The sequence below is a fragment of the Tyto alba genome, unplaced genomic scaffold, assembly GCF_018691265.1.
Source record: "Tyto alba isolate M040663 unplaced genomic scaffold, T.alba_DEE_v4.0 Super-Scaffold_13, whole genome shotgun sequence".
Classification (NCBI taxonomy): domain Eukaryota; kingdom Metazoa; phylum Chordata; class Aves; order Strigiformes; family Tytonidae; genus Tyto; species Tyto alba.
The window spans coordinates 48,266,176-48,287,965 of NW_024881275.1; the positions used below are offsets into that span (position 1 = coordinate 48,266,176).

Sequence of the window (21,790 nt, forward strand, 5' to 3'; positions counted from 1 at the left end):
ATGTTTCTTTAATATATTTAAATATAAGCTAGGCAGTATCAGTTCTTAGAAAACAAATCTCTGAAGACAGTTTATGCCATTAGAATAAATGCTTTGTGGATTTAATCGTTTAATAATACAAGTTATTCTTTTGAGGATGGGCTGTTGTCATATGTTAAGGAGTGTCTAAGAACACGCTGGTTAAGTAAATGGTCATTAAAAGTCATATAGCTCTATGCCCAACATTAAGGCTAGTATTAAACTCCAAGGACTTCATCTGAAATGTAACTATGACCTAGTTTATATTACAGGGTTCTCAATGCAACTGTGTGAAACACACGAAGGTGTGAAAAAATGCACTTCCAGGTTTACGAAACAGTAAGAAGAGGTACAGGACTGGGAATAGGGCCTGTGCTTTTGTGGACCTCTAGCCCTTGTCCACTCCCTCCCCCAAAGAACAGTTGAACATAGATTTCTTCCTTTTTTTTTTTTTTTTTTTTTTTCAAAATAGACACAGTACCTTTAGATTTTGAGTTCTTCAGGATTAATCAATGCCTATTTTCTTCTTTTCCAACAATCAGCAGTTAAAAAATTCCCATATTAAAAAAAAAAAAAAAAAAACTGTGATAGCAGTCACGTGATAGCAGAAGTATGGTGGTGGGGAAGGAGGCGGAAGGTAAGGCAGTAATAAGGCTAAAACTACTAATTAAGGTTAATCTTGACGAATGGAGCATGTCGGTGAGACGCAGGCAAAGCCGGTCTGGCCCGGCCTGACAGCACTGCCACGGCCATCAGACGCCTGCGGAGCCTCCATGCAACGGGCCGAGGCACCCCAGAGCGACACAAAGGACTGCGGGGCAGCGCCCGGGTCCCAATTCAGCCAGGCCATTCCGCCTCTGCAGCTGCAGGGCGGCGGCCGGCATTCGGCTGACACGCCCGAAACAGCTCAGACGAACAGAGCAGGGGACCGACATCTCAACACTCCTTCCCTCATGATTCGGAGAGACGCGCAGGCTACCACAGCCTTCCAAGCGTCTGCTCCGGCCTCCCCAGGCGTGAGGCAGGAGGAGAGGCGGGTCTGTATGAGGAATAGGCGGTGCAGTGTGGCCCAGCCTTGGGGTGGGCGGGAATCAGAGCAGAAGATAGTTGGTGCGGCCTTACTGTGCTGAAAAGGCTGCTGCGCGGGGAGCCGCCGATTAAGCCTGCTGTGCTCCCGACGGCTGGAGGGGCAGTATAGGGTTGGTGGGCAGTGACAGCGGCGTGAGGAGCCACAGCCGTCCGGCTGAGCCCGAGGCAGCGCTCGTCCTGGGAGCATGCGGTGGCAGGAGGAGGAGTGAAGAGTCGTGGCTGCGTCTCCGAGTCGTCTTCTGCCCCGTCATCAGGGCTTCGCTCTCGCAGGCTGAACTCGGATTCCGGGAGGCTAATGGAGCCGTTTCCTAGCGGTGAGTACCGCGGCAGAGCCGTGCTACCAGCGAGCGCACCCCGAGCCGGCGGTGAGCCCGGGACGGAGACGCGCGGTCTGCCCCCGGCAGGCCTGCTTTGCCTCCCTGGCAGAGGCGGGCCCAAGCGCAGCTGGAGCTGCTTGGCCGCAGATGCTTGCCTAGTGGAACAGGGAAGGCTTTTTATTCGTGCCACCCCAATGGTCCACGGCTTGGAAATTACCTCGGATCTTGTTTTCTTTTGGGTTAATTAGGCACAGGTGTCTTTAACTAGGAGTGCGAGAGGAGACTCCCTCTCTTTTTCGGTACTGTTGAACTTTTTATTGCCCGGCCATAGTCTCACGGTGGCAGGTAATGGACTCTTCGAAACTGGGGCAACTTCTACACCAAGGTGTGCTTTCGCTATGTAATGTTCCCAGGAAAGAGCCTTGTATGCGTCTGGAGTGCCAAAGCCATCGCGACAGCTGGGAAGGAGGAACCCTCTGTTTATGTCATTTTCCTGATCGGGCCACTCACCAGTGTCTTCTCCCAGCGAGGGAAAGGAGAAATAAAATACATGAGGACATAGGGTGTTTGAAACATTTCAGGGTGTTCCAGAAGCCAGAAAGCTTTCAGAACTGCCCGTGCATTGCCAGAAATGCTTGAAATATGATGTGGTTGCAGCTTTGAGATAAACATACAGGAGCTTTTGTTGACATCGTGATACAGCTGTGTGTGTGCATCCTGCACTTGTGACTGAGATGAAGACATGTGAAGTCTGTGTTGCTGCTGCTTCTGTATTAGTAACACATTCTACCTATCCAGGACAGATGAGGAAATGAAGCTCAAATCAAACTGAAACTAAAGTATGTTTGGTTAGACTCAAGACCATAGCCAAATATGGAATTAGGACAAGGCACTGGGTAAACAAACAGCCTTCTTGTTGAAAATACAGCACTTTTATTACAGGGGGTATTTGGTTTGTTAAATTACAAACATGCTGGGTAGCCATAACTAAAGCGCAAGGTAGAGTTTGCTGCATTATATTTTAACTCCTCAGTGACCTGCCAAATCAGAGTACAAAACTGCCAAATTCAGAAAAACCCCATGCAGTAAAAAGTGAATTTTCTGTTTCACTTGAGAAATACATTGTCTTTGCCTTGTGCTTCCCTTTTCTCAAATACACTAAAAATTCCCTATCTTTTATATGCTGCTGTTTAGAATCTGAAGGTTATGAGCTCTGGGCATATTTTTTTGGTTTAAGTAGCAAGATGGACGTTTTCTTTCTTTTGTTTGTTTGTTTGTTTTTAAATTACACTTCTGTGGGAAGTTCTTTTTTGTCATGTTAAAATTATGCTTTGTACAAGCAATTGGTGTTTAGTAGAAGATCTTCCAACTACAGTTTATTACAATCACTGGGTTGTAATCTGCATTCCTATATGAATGGTAAAAAGACCTTGTCTTTAATAGTAATGCAGTTTTGTGAAGAATTTTTTTAAAGCCACCCTGTTAAGTCCATTCCCTTTGAGAGAGACAGCCATCATGTTGCTATTACTTTAAAAGTCTGTTTGACATAATACTGTCACTGCATTGTGCAACGAAACATTAAAAAAAATCTCTTTATTCATTCAACTGGAAGAAATGGTGGTGTGGGCCTAAGCGTAGAGCTCAAAGGTAATTTGTGCTACTACTGGGAAACAGTGTTCATGAACAGAGCTTCCTAATTTTGTTCCCCAAAGTGAAAAGCCTGGAAATGATGGTGAGACTGGAAGAAAATTTGGAGCTGAATCTGGTCAATAAATTTCCATCAGAAAGCTGGCTCTGCTGGAAGAGTCACTAAAGAGAATATGCAAGTATTAGAGCAGAGATGTTGCTCATTATTTTGATGATCTTGAGGCATGTTTAGTTCTGAATAGCAGCTGCTAAAATCTGAAGGGGATGCTTACACTACTGGCTTTTTGAATAGTGTTAATTTCCATGGCTGGTGGTCTGGAAGCTTTTGTGGGTATCAAATCTTTAAAATAAACTGTGCTCCATGGTAACTGAAAGGTTTTTGTTTTGCCTTATACAGTAGTAATGAGTTCTGTTTGTGAGTCTGTATGTTGATTTCCTGTGCAAAGTGCTGTGTAAATTCAGAGGAAAAGACTGCTATCACAGGAAGCTTACAATATTGTATTTGTAGCGCTCTCAGTTATTTGGGGCTTTTACCCTTGTAAAACGGGAACAGACCGAATCTTAAGATTTTCCAAAAGCATTTCAGTTGGATTCAGGGCTCTGATGCCTATTTGTCAAAATGGCAGGGAGACAATTTCATGTTTTACTTTATAGATGTAGAGCTGTGTCAGAAAGGATATGTATCTTAAAATAGTCTTTAAGGCAGCAAATTCACTAAAGTGGATATGGAATATCACTGTTTTTCTAATTCAGTATTTGATGGGGCTTTTTTCTTTTCTTTAAATAAAAGCAAAACCACAGCCATTTCAGAAGTCAAAGAAACTCTTATCCTTTCCTTTAAATGCTTGTGGGTATGCTGAACTATTTACTGTTTTAATACTTTCTCTAGTGGAAGTACTCAGATAACCTAAATATTTTTTTTTTTTGTTGACTTCATCCCCCACCACTGTACTGAAAACTTAGGTCTAGTCTTTCTCTAGAGATCTCTGCTATGACTTCCCTCCTGCCCAGGAATTTAGTTGGAGATAATGTGTGAGGTCTGTAGCTCTGGAAAAACAGATCTATTTTTAGGGCCTGGAATAGCTGAGTTAATCATAGAATATCTCAAGTTGGAAGGGACCCATAAGGATCATCAAGTCCAACTCCCTGCACCTTGCAAGACTACCTAAAACTAAACCTTGAACTCTGACAGGCTTGCTGCCATCACCACTTCCCTGGGCACCCTCTCAGTGAAGAACATTTTCTTAATGTCCAATCTGAACTTCCCCTGAAATGTTATAAATGTAATAAATAAGTAAATGTTTTAGAAAAGTTTACTGATAAGATTTTATTTTTTGAGACAAATTCTTCTATCTTACGTGACTGTTCTTAATTTGAGACCTTTCCAGAAATATGAATAATCAAAGTATAATTAAAAGGGCATGGAAGATTTCCTTGTTGCACTTTTTTTTTTTTTTTTTTTTTTTCACTAAGTTCTGTGATCTCAAATTCCTCTAAATTGGGAACTGCAAATTAATGAGGAGAATTTTTAAATTCTGACTAGTCATTTGTTACCTAAGCAGTTTTGCTAAAAAAACCCCCAAAAGTAGTGAAACACTGACCAAAGGAGGTATGTCATGTAATTTGGGGATATCTCTCTTTTGGACAATATTACAAAACAATTTGCAAGCCTTTTGCATTTATTCTTAGATTGTATATGTTTCTGAAAGATCATTTCACCATTTCATGTTAATACATTAAACATGGAACTTTTCAATTTGAGATGGAAGGCAAAGGTAGAAGTGAACTATTACTGTGTTTCTCACTTAAGACAGGTGATGTATATAAACAACTGCAGAAGCGATAATTTGTGATAATCTGCTGATATGCAAATAACATTCACTTTCATTATTTTTATCTTTATTTACACAGCAAATGGAGACTTTGAAATTAATCACATAACTAAACTGATGAACCAAATAAAAAGGCTCTCATGGGAAGAGGTAGAGGGTTTTGTAGGAGGTAGAAATGAACCAAGTTAGCTAATGTCATTTACAAATGAAAAATGTAATCTGAAAATCTATATTTTCAGCTAGTTCCTGTCAATTCTGAAATACTGTCTTTCTTTGTGTTAGTTTGTTTAGTGTATATAAATTCATTGGGGATTGCAGGAACATGTTACGTGTGCATAGCCTGAGTCTGTTGGGTGCAACAGGCATATCCTTAACTGGCAATATTGTGTACTGTTGTGTCATGGAGCAGAAAGGTTTCTGTTTGCTTTAAACTGTATTATTCAGTCATAAACAACAGACTGGGTAATATATTTTGATGAGTGTAGATTAAAAAAATCTAAGAAGTCTGTTTGCAGTGTCTTTCTCTGCCCGCCCCCCCCCCCCCCCGCCCCCAGTTTTGTATATCCCAGCATTTTACTTTAGTCAAATATTACTGACAGAAAAAAAAACGCTGATTGCACCTGTTTCTAAATGTGAGCTTTATGTTGTTCAAGTGCATGTTGCTGGATAGTATTTTTCCCACAAAGCAGTGCTGTAGCATCTGTATTTTGTGTTCCTGTGTCAGCTAAGCTAAACAGGAACCTGCTTTCTCAATGAATTGGATATGTATTTTCTTTTACTGCATTTCTGTGAACTCCCTGTATAGCAACGGATGCTCAGAAATTAATTCAGTAATCCAAACACAGTCTATGTAGCTGAATGATCATCCCTCTGTGGGCTGGATTCATGTATGCACACAGACTAAGACTTACATGCTTTCTTTTGCTGGCACTATACAGTACAAGCTGGGGTCTGGATGTATTAGCAACAAATATAGAACAGAGGTACTCCAGCACCTGTTATAAAGTGAAAAGCAATTTGATGATCAGAATAATGAGGGAAGTAGATGAACATGTGAAGAGAGAAGAGAGAAAAAAATCTGATTGAAACAATTTCATTTGGCAAGACCAAACACTGTGAATTAGAAAGAGGTTGAAAATCTCTTTCCCTGTTAAAACAGTGTCCACAGATCAGAATATAGATGTTCACCATGGACTGTTTGTTAGTATTTTCCCACTAAAGAGATGGTATTCCACTTGGAGAATGAATGAAGCTGCTGAGTATCTACATATCTCATGAGTCAAAAATGTTAAAAGCTTATGTTGATCTCAGTATCCACCAGTAAAAGTATTCTAGGACTGTCTTGTCATCTTTGGGAAGACAATGCAAAGCCCAGTGTTCAACATTTATGAGGCTGTGTGCTCATGTGCTAGCTAAAGCCCCATAATGACTGCCATAGAAAATGTTGAAAATTAATAAAAGCTAGGATAAAACCTCTTCTGTTTGTTTAGTTAATCCAAATATTTTTTCATACCTAATGGGCATTGGTATAATAATTACCTACAAAGAGGATGAATTTACCTTTTTTAAGGCATGTCTCTGATTTCACTAGTGATGAATTCAGCTGCATTCAGAGAATTCAAGTTTTCCTCCTTCAGTCAGTGATTTAAGTGAAAGAAGTTCAGTGAGTTTCCATCTCTGCTGGAAAATATTTTATTTTCATTAAGTACAAAAGAAAAGATTGTGTAGAAGAGCAAAAACATTAAGATTTCTTTATGAGTGAGAGCAATATTATTCCTTCGTCTATCAGAAAAATTTGTATGCATGACAGCTACCACTTAAACTTCTGTCCAACACTACCTTAAAATGCCATCAAATTAACCTTTAAAATACACGGTCATTTTTGTGAGGTGGGTTTTAATTGCCTGTGTTTTAAAGACTACATACGTACCTTCTAATAGCTGTGTTTTCGCTATTTTTAATACTGCTTTAAATAGTGGAAGTAGTAACCTTAAGTTGTAAGAATCATAAAAAGATTGTGTACCTTGTACCCAGGAAGAAGGGGAGAGAACAGATGCAGACTCTTGAAGGAAATGGGGAGGAGGGAGGGGAGGGAACTGCTCTGGAAAACCTATCCAGTTGATCAAAGAGAAAGGAATTTCAGGGTAATACGGTGTGTTGGGTTCTGCTCACTTTGCCTCTTTGAGGCACAGCTGATGTTTTATTCCATCATGAGTGTTGTCTCCCAAAAGATATTCAAAAAAGATCTCAGTGCCCACTTCTGTTGGATTATTCAGGGTGTGTAGTAACGTACTGCACCAGTGATCTGCTTTACTACCGTTACTGAAGAGTGAGAGAGAGAAATCCTGATTCCACTAAAATGTCAGACAGTTTTGATGTTTTATTTGTTCATGAGAGTATAAGGTGGGTTTTGACTTTGGTGTTTGTTTTTTCCCACCAAAGCTTCCACCAAGCTGTTTGGAGGAGTCTGTTTCATCATGCTTTAGCAAGCATATCTGAGTGTAGAGAGCTTTTCTTGGGTTGTAATCACTCTTTGACATTAAAGGAATTGACTCTGAAAACATTGGAGTTCTTACGTAACAATATTCTGTCACAGTGCCGTTGACTTTTATGGAGAACCAGTTGTGTTTAAAACTAAAGAATGTGTCTACTTTACCTACTCTTGAGGGCCTAACACTGCTTTTTATTTAAGCCTTTCTTTTATATAAAGTCTAACAATTTCTTCTGCAGTAACACATCAGTAGAATCACTTGCAACTGTTTTTCATGCATGTAAACCAATCTTTCTGGAAACAGTCAGGCTTGTATTTGAGGGAGTCCAAAAAGTTCAGAATATTTTAGAAACCTCTATTTCTGAGCTGTAAACCATTATAAGAGAAAGACAAAGAGCAGATTTTCAGAAAATAGAACTGTGAATACAGCATGTCTATGCTGTCAGTTTTGTTAGCCAAATTTGTGCTTTTTATTATTGATGGAGATGCTAATAAGGCCTCTGTGTCTCTTTTGGCACAACTAAGTATTCATAAGTGTGAATACTTGTATGTAAAGTACTATTTTACAAACACCTGAAAAGTAATTAAAGGACCCATTACAAAATATGCACTTTAGCAATTAAAAACACCAATGAAAAGAAAATAAGAACTAATAATGTTTGAAAGCATGCACTGTGTTAAACTTTGAACAAATTATAAACAAAACCCAAGGAAACAAGTTAAATCTTCCTTCATATCTATCTTCTGTGATTATAATACTGTGATGCTACTATGACAGCGGTCTGCATTGCAGTGGTAGGAATGCTGTGTTCATCCATCATTATGTACACTGATTAGGCTAGCAAGCTCCATCACAGCAGCTGACTTGTTGGCAACTCTGTTATCCCCCACTCTGTCATGTATACATAAAACAGTGAAAGTCATTCATGTGTAGTATCTAAAAGAACTGTATATAGATTTTAAATCTTGTCTTTGCCAAACTTGGGCACTTTTCACAGAAAGAACAGGCCATATTGCAGTAATTTTTAATCTGTAAAAATTACGATTGTGGGATTAAGATCAGTAAAGGCAAAAAAATCTCATGTGTGGAACAGAATGGAACTGTTATTATGAAGGGTTATATCATTGGCAGGGCTCTGATCTGCGGAAATTCTTCTAAATAAAAGTTGGTGATTAAAAATACGCTTTGTCTAGAGATGAACCAAAGGTTGTATTTTTTTCCTATAATTTTGCTGTTTTCCTTCTTTTTCTGGAAGCAGCATATGTGGTCTGAAATATCTATACATTCTCATAACAGTGATGTGGTCAAGGATATGTACATTGCTGGGCAAAGCAATCCAGAGTACTCAGAAGATCAAAATAGCTGCCTGTATGCACAGCTCATTTTTTTGAGCTCCCTCAGGGTTGGCTGTAGAGTGACCCGAAACAAAAAGGGGCCCAAACAATAGGCCTCAAACCAAAGTTTACTTCTGAGTGAATTCCCCGACCAGCAATCAGCATCTTATCAGCAGACTGAAGCAACCAGTATCTTATCAGCATGAAAATGTAACCCTGGGAACAATCCCTGGGAACTATAAGTAAACAATAGGAAGTAACTATAAATCCCAAATGTAAAGAAAACCAGAAACTCCTCAGACATGCCCGGATCCTGGCCAGATCCGGACATGCCTGAGTGAGGCATATCAATCTACCAGATATCTCCTGTGCATTTTGTTTAGACTTGTTTGTTAAACTGTATAAAAGCTGGACCCTCTCACAGCACAGACCTCACCTACGAGTGGACGCACTGCGTAGGACTTCCCAATTGCCGGGAAAGGCTCTCCGATCCTTCGCTGTGACGGGGCTCCCCAGCTGATGCACGGATCTGGATGATGGTAAAGTATGAGGACAATTGGTGATGTATCTTTCTTAATCACTATAGCTAGCTTTAAATAGTAATGTCTAGGTGCATTACCTTGCTTATTCTTTCTGCTGTTTTAAACTAAAGTAAAATAAGCCTATTTTTTTAGCTTGGTGTCTGTGTCCTTTGTGTTAACCCCATCAATTGGCAAAACATGACCCCACTGGTGTTTCTGCAGAAACCTTTCACAAACCCTGTGGGGAATATTCATCTGCTGTGTAGATCAGTCTGGCACTCTGTTCAGTCTGTAGCTCTACCACCTGCTTTTTTCATGGTGAGAATGAGTGAAAGATGTGACCCCTGGGTACCTTCTGAAAAATGAGCTGCCTCTGCCCCCATGGTAGTGGTTGTAATGAAGCTGATTTCAAAACTGATATGTGATACCTGGATAGAGTTTTGGAGCAACTTAGATCTCAGTATTTCTTGAGCAACCATGCAGGCACATTGCCTTTTCTTTCTCTGTCAAAATCCTTTGTCGTGTTATACAATGAGATTTACAGAAATTTGGGGAGATGTATTGTTCTTCTGTTAAGACCATGTAAAATTTACTGTGTTGAGAGTCATACGCAATAACCTTTAGACATTATTGGTTCTGTGAGTTGAAATACCAATTATGAAGAAGTGAATATGCAGTACTTACTTGTGACGTACAAATGGTTTTGTATACTGTTATCACTGGGGTTGTCAAGTGAGTATAAAGTAACAGTAGTAATGTGGAAGGCGCATTGGGTATTTTTTTTAAGAAACTGATCAAGATAAGAGGTTATGATAGTTTGAATTTATTGCTTAAAAAAAACCAACTAAGCACGCATCAGGTTGTATGCAGTCTCTCAGATTGTATGCCTGATAGGCTGTTAGATGTTTTGCAAAGTCCTCTAAAAATTTTTCCTCAGAACAACTGATACAGGCAGAGAAATTTTTTGTAACTTCAGCTGTGATGAGCCTGGTATTTATCAGCCATGAAACTGATGGACAGATACAGTTGAAGTGCTGAAACAAACCTTACAACTCACAAAGAGTTATCATAAAGCAGGTATTGCAGCACTGGGTGCAAGGGGGATAGCTCCTCCTAGCTTGCACACCATATCATAAAGCAAGCGCTCTTTTATGATAAAAAAAATGCCTATTCATTAGTATAGGCTGGGTTATTACAATTAGTTCTGAGGACAGGCGTAACTATTGTAATTATTTCTGGGAACTCATCATCATAAGTCTCCTCCTTCTGCTGCATGCGTACTACCTTCCGGTGGTCAGTGGTTGTGGGCCAGGGTCTTCTGGAGGAAGGCTTGTAGTCTTCTTCATCATGTACTTTTCACCTTTGTCTCAGAGTGATGAGTGAGCTGAGTCAGTAACAGTTGGTCCCACCCAGATGGCTACTCCTCACAGACAATAAGATTCCCATAATTAATATATGGGTACCCTGTTATCCATGAAGGCCTCTTGCAACAATGTTATCTTTCAAGGCTCCTCAAAACCAAATTTCCAATTATCTATTTATTAAGCTTACAGTGTTTTGCTAAGTGTTTATTTTCTCCTATCACAGTGAAGAAGTCATCAGCCCTGAATATGGGAGTTGAGTACCACAAGAAATTTGAGACAACTTCCTGTGTGTCTCTGTGAGAAATACTTAATTGCCAATGATCAACGGCTCAGACAGGATGTGTTGTGAAGCACTTTTTATTATGTTCTTTCAAGATCTGGCACCCCACCAAGTGGATGTGCGTAACAACCATCGTGCAGTGGTTTATATCGCCTTCTCCCAACTGCAAGTTCCCTCCCCTGATTCCATATTGGTTGAGTAGTACAGGATGTACAGACTTCCCGAACCGCTTAGCGACATGCCTCTTCATGTATGTGTTCCTACATCTCATGTTCATGGAAATGGACCTTGGCTCTCTCCAGGGCGGAGAAGTTAATATTCATGAGGTCATCATGCAAACATACTTAGAGGAAAAGTTAAAAAGTTCAGGTTCGCTAAGCCTTTTGGTATCTCCATCCAACTAAAACTAGTTCCAAGTACTGGGTCATCACAGTTAACAAAAGGACTGCTTATCTTCTGGCCACAGGCTAGGGACTTAAGTGGTTGTGAATTGCTCTGTTATTCTTATCAGGCTTGTGATGCAAAATCAACATTGCTTCCCTTACATCTCCAAGCCTCAGGGCTTTCCATTAGACCCCTGTGGTTAAATATCTTCTATCACTTTAATTGCGAAACATACCATTGATGAGATTGGAAACAGGGAACAAACCCTATGCTCTAAAATTAAACTTCAGAGGCCTCTTTCCCATCCAGTGTTTTGTTCAACCAATGGCTAAGGATGGAACATGGCTTAATAATGTTGGGACTCATAGAAAGTTTTCTCTCAGTAGTGCCCAAAGAGCAATGTGCCATTTAGAACAATCTCCTCTTCTTCCCTTCCTTCTACTTCTCCACCTTTTGACTGTGGAGACCTACCTTGTATCAGATTTAAATTTGAAAATATTTGTAAGATGTGAATGGACATGATATACCAGTGCTGGATATCAAAATCCAGACTAAGCTTGTATTGGTTAGCTTCAAATTCTCCAGCTATCTTCATTGACCTCCAGAGAAATATTTATGAAAAAACTAAGTTATATTTTTTGCCAGTTGAGTAGGTAGAGTGTTCAGTAAATGAACTACACTCTTTTTCCCTTTCCATGATGTTTCATTTTTGTTGATGACATGAAAGTAAAGATTTGAAAAGATGTATCAGTGAGTCTGGCTATCTACTTATAAATTTAATTGCTAAATGTTGAAATGTAATTGATCCATGTGGTTCTTCAGCCCGAGGTCCTGTTGAGGAAAATTCAGTTGTTCTTTCCTTAAAAATCAGGAAGAGACTTTCAGAAAATCTTTTAGAAGCACTAGTAAACTAATAAAGACTAATAAACGGCGATTTACCTGAGATTAAACTCTTAGCTCCTGTTTCTTATGGCAATTTAAGATGAGAGGATCTTAAAATACATAATCATGTATTGTTTTAATTTCCATGAAGCATCCTAATTGGCAGGATTTTGCTCTAGTGTATGTGCAGAATCTCACTATTGCAATATTTGATCTCATATTCGTTAAAAAAAAAACTCCCACAAATAAACAGCAAAAGTAGATCTTTCAGTACAGTTTGAGGGAGAGAAGGTAGAGAGTGACCTTGTGTGGCTTGGAATTTATATTCCCTTGCTTATTTTGGATTGGAAAGTAGCCATTGTCCTCCTTTGCAATTTAGGAAAGCTATTAATTTTCAAGTTAGGATGGTACAAAAGTTGTGGAAAAAGTTTTTTTTTTTCAAACCTGCATCTGTTTTGTGCACCTTTTGTCTGTCCATTGTGACTTAATTATGGAAGCCATGATATGTGTTTAACTAGACAGATTCTTGTAAACCTCTACCAGTTAGATTACACTTAGACTTACAGCCTTGTTTGCCTTCTGAAATCAAACCCTTGCACAGTGCCATTTGTCACTAGGATGTACTTCAAATCATGGACAGACTTAATGTAGTGCCTACCTTTTGATAAGAAGTTGCAGTAAAATTGTGCAGAGAGTCATCATATATGTTTGCGTGTAGGTAATGACACTTCAAAAAGCAACAGAGCCCATCTTGGTTTTTACTCCACACCAAATGGCCATGCTGTTATCTGTATCAGTGAAGGACAGTGATGTTTTAGCTGACATAGAAAAACTTGCACTTTAGTTCATTTATGGGTTTTTTTATATAAGGCTTTTGGGGGGTTGTTCTGTTTGGGGATTGTTCTGTCTGAGTCAGTGTGTGCCATTCTCTGTTTTTTTGGTACTTAAGTAATATTAAGAGGACTAGAAAATGCTACTTTAGGCCCTTTATCAACAGGAAGCACAAGTGACTTTAATGTTTTTGTTTCTTTTTAAAATTATTTCATTCAGCATATGGAAGTGGATATGCATATATGTCTGTGCTTTTTATCTGTTAAAAATGTGCATATATAACCTTGCAGCACCATGGGAATTACGGACATGCCTAACTATTGCATCTGTTCTGTCTCTAAAAAGCCGGCAAGACACATGGATGATACACAGATTTTTGTAGCAATGCTTCATATTTTCTAGTATTTCTTGGCTGTGCTTTATTCTACTGGATTATTCCCTTCTGTCTTCTGAATTCAATAGTTTAAGAGAGAAAGTGGAGACACCTGTCTTGTAGCAGCCTAACTTGTTTTTTTTTCAGAAATATTTTTCTCATGTAAAGGTTCTAAAAATAAAATTTAATGCATTTAAAATAAGTGTAAGCATGAAAGCTTTTATTTCTAAATTCAGATATTTGTGGTTTCTTGTAAGTGTCTCTATATTGCTCCTATACACTGGTTATACTAGTAAATAGAAATTCTGCTTAAACTTTCTTCTTGTGGATTAACCCTGTTAGGCAGCTAAACCCCATGCAGCTGCTTACTCTCACCCAGTGGAATGGATGCAGGAATTGGAAGGGTAAAAGTGAGAAATCTTGTAGATTAAGATAAAGACAGTTTAATAAGTAAAACAAAAGCTGCATGCACACAAGCAAAGCAAAACGAAGAATTTAATGACTACTTCCCATCTGCAGGCAGTTGTTTTGCCAAGAACACGAAGTCAGGGCTTCATTACACAGAATTATTACTTGGGAAGACAAACACTTCTAACTCTAAATGTCCCTCCTTCCTTCTTCTTCCCCCAACTTTCATTGTTGAGCATGACATCATATGGTATGCAATATCCCTTTGGTCAGTTGGGGTCAGCTGTCCCAGCTGTGTCCCCTCCTAACCTCTTGTGTGCACCCCCAGCCTGCTTGCTGGCTGGACAGTGTGAGAAGCAAATAAGCCCTTGACACTGTAAGCACTGCTCAGCAATAGCTAAAAACTGGGTGTATTATCAATACTTTTGTTTACAAATCCAAAACATAGCACTATAGGAGCTACTATGAAGAAAACTAACTGTATCCCATCCAAAACCAGTACAGTGCTGAAGGGTGAAACTTCCTCCAAAACAGAACAATAGGAAACAGTGGACTGTAAAAACAGACAGAATTTTGCAGTGAAAAGCAGTTGCCTTTCTGTGTAAACAAGGACTAATTATTATACAGAGATATATACACTTCATACACCTTAGCAGTGATCAGTGTACTCTCTACTGACATGGGGCTCTGAATTCATATACTCTCTGTAGGTGCATACTAACATAAGTAAAAACTTCTTAAGGGGTAGAATATGTTCTGGATATTGATTAAAACCTCCCTCTGTGGACCTCAAATTCAGATTTGATCTGACTGGAATAGTAAAGTCATCACTTTTAAGTCTGTCTGTTGGTGTTCCCTCTTTTTTTTTTTTTTTTTTTTTTTTTTGTTTAATAATAGTGATATTTATATGATGTTCAGAGTTAATGCTGAAGTGCTTTATATGTATATTGCTGCTGTATATGCTTTCATTATCACTTTATCTGTGTATGATTTTGTATTGTACCATGCTGTCTTATGAAAAAACAGTTACAAGTATATATAAAAGATGCAGCACTAGCTTTTCTGTAAGAGCTGTGTTAGTTTGGTTTAATGCAATTGATGTGTTGTCCTTAGGACTGCACTAGCCTGTTCTTTTGTGAAATTCCTAAAATGGTAAAGGAGGCATATGGTGATAATAATGGAGAGGTTTGCATTAGGTCTACAGCTATGTAATGCCACTAGAGAGAGGCAGGGAGATGGAGGAAACGTGCTTCTCAGCTCTCTCATCACTCCTGGTTACTTCCTTGTGAGAAAAAGGGAGTTTTTGCTATTCCTCACTTCTAGCTATGGTGTCTATGACTTTTTCCTTCTTTTCTTTGGTGCTAAAAGGAATATGAAGCAAATCTGCATTTCCCCCATACTGTTTTAAGAGTTTCTGTTAGGCCACTAGAAAACATAATGAGGAATAAATATAATCCTGAAACAGGACAGGAGTTTAACTGCACAGCTATCAGGGACATCAGGAGAAGTGAACCAAAATCTGTGCACTGCTTTGACAAGGTCTAAAAGTGCACAATTCTTTCCATTCAAATTAAAACACTTCAAATCCTGAATGGTAAAAACAAAACAACAACAGTTGCAATTTTGGAAGATGGAACCTGAAGTTTGTATTTCATTTGTTTTGTTTTGTTTTTTAATTTTAGGGCTCTTTTACAAAATGTCTTGAGAACTACTCGATACTCATGGTCATGTAGAAACTCATACTAAATTGGCTTTTAGGGGACTTCATTAGATATTCATAAATCAAGGGTGACATTTGCAAACTGAGTCTGCTCTTCTGATACTGGATTCCTGTGCATCTGTCTTGTATTGCTGTTTTCAGGAGGTACTCACATATCTGCTTTGTTAATTGAATGCTATCTTTGCACCATAACTGAACTAGTAATTTTTTGTTGTTTCATGAGCTGCTGTATTGTAGGTATTCATTCCTGTGGAGCCAACTAAAATACTTGTAAGAGAGTATGGAATACATGTAAGGCACTGTTGTTGCTGAGTAAGATCCCTAAGCTTTTTTGAAATCATTCAAACTCCCCCTGATGTTCAGTTCTGAATGATTCCTGTGTCTTCTGCTTCTCTGCATAGTGATTGAAAACCACATACAGCTTGAAAATTCAGAATAGTGCACCTAATGTCTCCATAGATGTTTCCATCCAAGGCAATATTTACAACTTTAAGTTGGCATGCACTTTTAATGAACCAATGCAATCTCATACACAGCTCTAATTTTGATCATATTTCTGTTTGGGTTAAAACCATAATTCTCAGAAGATTCTGCTGGTTCGTGATTTTCCTTCCGCAAATGGAAGATGTGGGCATGCCCGTGCATTCAATTGAAGCAGTAAAAGAAGAGCCACAGAGCTGGCAAATCTGTCAAGATAAAGGAACTGTGGGCTTATTTGTTGGATCCTACTTGTCTGGAGAGGGGTGCTTCAGCTACAGCCACTGAACCTTTAGTTGTACCTGTGAAAATGTCATAGAAACTGAGGACTTCAACCACCTTATTGTATGTGAGCACACTAGGAACCTCTAGATGCATCTTTTTGCATGTATAACTGATAGTGCTAGGAACTGAAGTTTGTTGGCAGATTTGATTTTCTAAGATGACATGTAACTTTTGGAGTGGTGGATTCCAAGGTTTTCCTCAGGTGTTTGGTGCTTCATTTGATTTTTGTTATGGAGACTTTAATTCCCTCTGCCATCCCTGTGCTCCAGCTCCAATGTAGTAAGTGAAATCATGGTGAAATGAAGGTAATGTTCCTTCAAGTAAGACTTCTGATTTTGCTGAAATTCCACTGGCTACTTGACTACTTGTTTTTAAGCTGATTGGAGGTTAGAAATGTATGTTTTCTTACTTACTGCCATGTGGGTAGATGCTGATTTTAAATTACATGAATGGCATTGTGTACTCCCCTTCTGTAGTAACAGCAAATATTTTTTCTGTATAGAATTGAATTATTTTCTTGCTCAGAAGGAATTTGAAATGGATGGAATGATTAGGGAGACATAGCATAAAAGAAGGAAACATCTGGTCAGAATCTTAAATCTTAGCATAACTAACAAGCTTGCTGATAAAGGCTTTATTTGCTGAACAATCTTGTTAGAAAGGATAAGATAAGCTTTTTTCTTCCTTCCCTGCCCACCACCTTCACCAACCCCCCCGCCTTCCCCAGAAAGTAATATATTTTTTATGGTCCCGTTGGAGACAGCCCAACATGTAAGAATGCAGGAAGAAATCTGCATTGTAGAAGAAAGAACTAAATTGATATGACAAGAAGTAATGAACATAAACCAAGAAGTACCTGGTTTAGAGCATTACAGCAAGCTGAAAAGATTTTAAAATTAAAAGCCTGCCTTTTCAAAAAACACTGCTTTGTTAAAATCTGTAATTTTTAATGTATGCTATACCTGTTGATACCTATCCACAAGAAGCAATAATGTAATGCTATGTGGAAGTGATGATAAAGACTGAATTTAATTACTGCTCCAGCAACACACAATTTTGCAGCAAGAGTTTTGAAAATATGGAGATTTATTTTTAACTTACACAGTGTTCCACTAGCAAAGTGTAATATCTTTCAAAAATCAGAGTTCATGAGTAAGTTTCCAGCTTCTTTTTTTTTTTTTCCTATAAATGTGTGCACTCAGAGATTTGAGCAAGTCTTGAATTTAAGAAGTTATGCTTGTCTCCTGTAGGATCCATACAGTGTATCACTGCATAGAGTTCTTCTGTAAGCTCCAAGGACAGAAATCGTTTAAAATGAGTAGTTTGCTTTGATGCAGACTCGGAATAAATGTAATTTTTTGTTTGAGGTTCCCCCTCTCACTTCCTTTCTTCTATGGGGAGGAAAACCAGAAACATTACTGCTTGCCTGACCCACCAAAGCATGAGGTTTTGGACAGGATTTTGTATAGATTTCCCAATATATTCAGGTGTTCTGCATATAATCATCAAGAGTCTATGCCAATGCCCTTCTACTCTTTCTGAGTAGCAACAGGGATTATTTACTGACTATGCTGTAAATAAATCGTCTGTGGACAAAATTGAAGAAATCCTATATAACTTCTGTTGGGTGGCATTTTAGAAGAACAACAAAGCAATTTTAAAAATTGTTTGTTATTTAAGTACTTATTTTTCCACTTTAAAGTTTTTTATTGCTTCCTCCAAAGTTTTGAGGAATTTATTTCCAAGCTATGACAAGACAAGGCATACTGTGGCAGGGAGGGATTGCTGGCAGTTGGGGGGGGGTGGGGGGGGAGGGGAATTAGAAGTTAAGTGAATCCTATGTCTTTGCTTGGAAACTGAAGTAAGGCAAAAGCTAGTCAAAAGTTTGTGACCATGCCAGGTTCCAAAGTATGGAACCACAAGTTAATTCCTGTGTTAACTGCTCCTGAAAATATGTGTAAAGTCCTTGTAGTGAATCTGTGGACAACGTGCTCAAAGGAGAAGTAGGAAGAGCCTGCTCACAGTTTTAATCATTTCATCTTCTGCTGGGCAACAGCAGTAGGAAGCCCAAGAGATGCTACTCTGAAAGAACCAGAGGATCAAAGAGGAGGATGGAAAACAAAACTGTCTTGGCATTATCTTGGACACTGGTGTCCATGAAAGGATGGCAGGATGTGGTGAGAGGATGATGTATCTTTCTCTTAGAGGTGAAAGTGGTGAGTTAGGAGAGGGAATAGGCACAATGATATTTACCATGTGTTGTTCCACCAGTTTTAATAGCTCAGAATATAGTATGCCATCAGCAGATAAATTGAGAGTCTGTACAGATTGAACAATTTAGGTGAGATTTATAAGGCTTATACCTAATGTTAAAAATCCCCATGGTAAGCAATTAATTTATAGAATTATGGAATTATAGAATCATTTATGTTGGAAAAGACGAGAAAAGATTCTCAAGTCCAACAATGAACCTAACCCTACTAAGGCCGCCATTAAACCATGTCCGTAAGCGTCGTATCTACCTTTCTTTTAAATACTTCCAGGGATCATGACTCAGCCACATCCCTGGGCAACCTGTTCCAATACTTGACAACCCTGTTGGTGAAGAAGTTTTTCCTAATAGCTGGTGTAAACCACCTCTGGTGCAACTTGAGGCTGTTACCTCTCATCTTCTCACTTGTTACTTGGGAAAAGAGACTAACACCCTATTATGACCCAGAGTGATTAGCCCAGAGAGTCGTAGAGGTTTTATAATCCCCTTGGGTTAAATTGAGGTGAAGTGACACTAAACGACCAGTTAAAATGTTTTATTTGTGGAGGAAACAATTTAAACTTTGAAAGAACACTATGCAATGTCGCCTCTTATTGAAAATCTGTAAGAATGAAAGGAAATCAAATGAAGGGAGAGAAAGAGAGTCAAAGAATGTGGATCACTGCCCTAAATTCCACCATTGTCTCAGATCTGGTAATCTTGGTGGTGGGTGCACATCCAGCAATGTTTTCTGCTGCTTTTTAAGTTCATTTTGTCAGCCGATTTGTATACTAGATAAAGAGAGGTGGGTTTTCCATTAATTCATTTTCAGGAGAGGTGAGAGAGGTGCAGAGAGGTGAGGAAAAGGTGGAGCATGGGTCCTGTGCATGCATTGAGGGGGAATGGGTTCCATTAACCCTTTTGTCAAATTGAGTCAGGGGTCGCGATCTCCTCCTGCTGCTTTTACCTTTCCCACAGTTAGCACAGATTTTCATGACTTCATGTTTCTTGGGCAATCATCCAGCCTTTGGCTTCTGGGGCAGCACGTTCCCCTCTTACCATTTTTTTTTAGCTCTTCTTCAAGGGTATAGTCATTAGCAAGGCCTCCATCATTTATACAAAGTTTCAAGCTTACACAATAGAGCTAATGTTTAGTGGTCCTCCTTAGAAGATCAGTGCAGTCTTAAAGTGTAGGCATTAACCCGAAAATATGGTTTTATTTGGTCTACGTTTCCCCCCTTTGAAACTTCTCTAGATAACTTGGCAATACCACCGCAACGGAGTGGAGCCATGCACCCTTCGATGCACTCTGAGCTTTCTTAGGCAGATAGTTTATTTCTTAGACTAACCACGAAAGTCACAATTTGTCCTTAAGGCTTTCCACATCAGTGAGTGCTTGAGGCATTAACTCCTTCAGTTGCTCACACACCCATCTTGTTACTTGCCTTTTAGGTAGTTGTAGAGAGTGATAAGGTCTCCCCTCATCCTCCTTTTCTCCAGATTAAACAACCCCAGTTCCCTCAGATGCTTCTTATAATACCTGTGCTCCAGTTCCTTCACCAGCTTTGTTGCTGTTCTTTGCATGTTCTCCAGTATCTCAATATCTTTCTTGTAGTCAGGGTCCCAAAACTGAACCCAGTATTCAAGGTCCAGTCTCCAGTGTCAAGTATGTTAGCAGTTGCAATTGCAAATAGAACTTATCTACACACAGCAGATAAGCAGGCACTTCTTTATTCCAGTGCTGGGGAACACGGGGGATAACTCCGCCAAAGACGTGTTCGCCGACAGGTACAAAGCACAACATATTTATACACTTTTTCAGCAGAGTCATAGTTACATAAGATCAATAAATTCATAACATTTAAGTTGACCTTTATGATTGGCTTTCCATTATCTCATCCTATCTATATTCCTATTCTACAGAAATCATTGGTCATCCTCACTGATTGATTTAATAGAATGGGGGGAGGGAAATGATTAGCATATTCATGTTATTTCTTGGAAATTATTATCATATGCAAATGTCTCTAACGTATGCGTGGTTATACTGGACGGGGGCTCTCTGGTGGTCGTCGATAGTCTTCATCACTGTGTCAGCTGACTGAACTCCATCCTTGCGCATGCTCACTCCATCTTTGGTTAATGTTCACCTCTCCCTTGGCCGATCTTCCCAACCAAACCAGTTTTCCTCTGGTACCTATTGTTTCAAGTTAAGATCCATAACCAGTACCTATTGTGTTAATTCAGAGTCCATAACAATTGTTATAGTGTTCAAGGCACACAGCATACTAGTTGCTTAATCTTAAGGGCCTCAGTGTACTTTATATTCTCATAGCTACTGTAGCTTCATGTTAAATCAAAATCATACTTTTAAACTAAAATCAAAATAATATTCTAGGATTCAAACTGTTTTATTAAGGTAACTGCAACAAATACAGGGGGACAATCACTCCTCTAGTCCTGCTGGCCACATTATTTCTGATACAAGGCCAGGATGATACTGGCCTTCTTGGCCAGTTGGATACAATGCCAGCTCATATTCAGCTAGCTGTCAACCAACAATGTCGGGTCCTTTTCCACTGGGCAGCTTTCCAGCCACTTTCCCAAGCCTGTGGCATTGTGTGGGGTTGTTATGACCCATGTTCAGGACCCAGCACTTATCCTTGTTGAATCTCATAGAATTGACCTTGGTCCATCAATCCAGCTTGTCTAGATCCCTCTGTAGAGCCTTCCTACCCTCAGGCAGATCAACACTCCCGCCCAACTTGGTGTCATTTGCAAACTGACTGAGAGTGCACTCTATCCCCTCATCCGCATCACTGATAAAGATACTAAGCAGAACTGGCCCCAATACTGACTTGCAACCAGCCTCCAACTGGATTTAACTCCATTCCTCACAACATTTTGGGCCCAGCCATCCAGTCAATTTTTTACCCTGCAAACAGTATACCTGTCCAAACAATGAAGAGCCAGTTTCTCCAGGAGAATGCTGTGCAAAATGGTGTCAAAGGCTTTACTGAAGTCCGGGTAAACAACATTCACCACCTTTCACTCCTCAACTAAGTAGATCATCTTGTCATACAAGGAGAGCAGGTTAGTCAAGCAGGACCTGCCTTTCATAAACCCATGCTGACTGGACCTGATCACCTGGTTGTCCTGTATGTGCCATGTGATGGCACTCCAGAAGATCTGCTCCATAGCCTCCCCTGGCACTGAGGTCAAACTGACAGGCTTGTAGTGCCCCAAATCCTTCTTCTGTCCCTGTTGTAGATGAGCATCATGTTT

The 21,790-nt window shown here is 39.5% G+C and overlaps 1 protein-coding gene across 2 annotated transcripts in view; it reads left to right on the forward strand.

Moving 5' to 3' along the window:
• Positions 1 to 1,069: 1,069 nt before the first annotated feature.
• Positions 1,070 to 21,790, forward strand: part of LOC104362884 (leucyl and cystinyl aminopeptidase) — an 85,981-nt gene continuing 65,260 nt past the window's right edge. For both annotated transcript variants that reach the window (XM_032985421.2, XM_032985414.2), the window contains exon 1: positions 1,070 to 1,421. Coding sequence is in view for 1 of the 2 variants with exons in the window: in XM_032985414.2 (XP_032841305.1) it covers positions 1,403 to 1,421 (19 nt within the window). In the remaining variant the exon portion in view is untranslated. The remainder of the gene's footprint in view (positions 1,422 to 21,790) is intronic.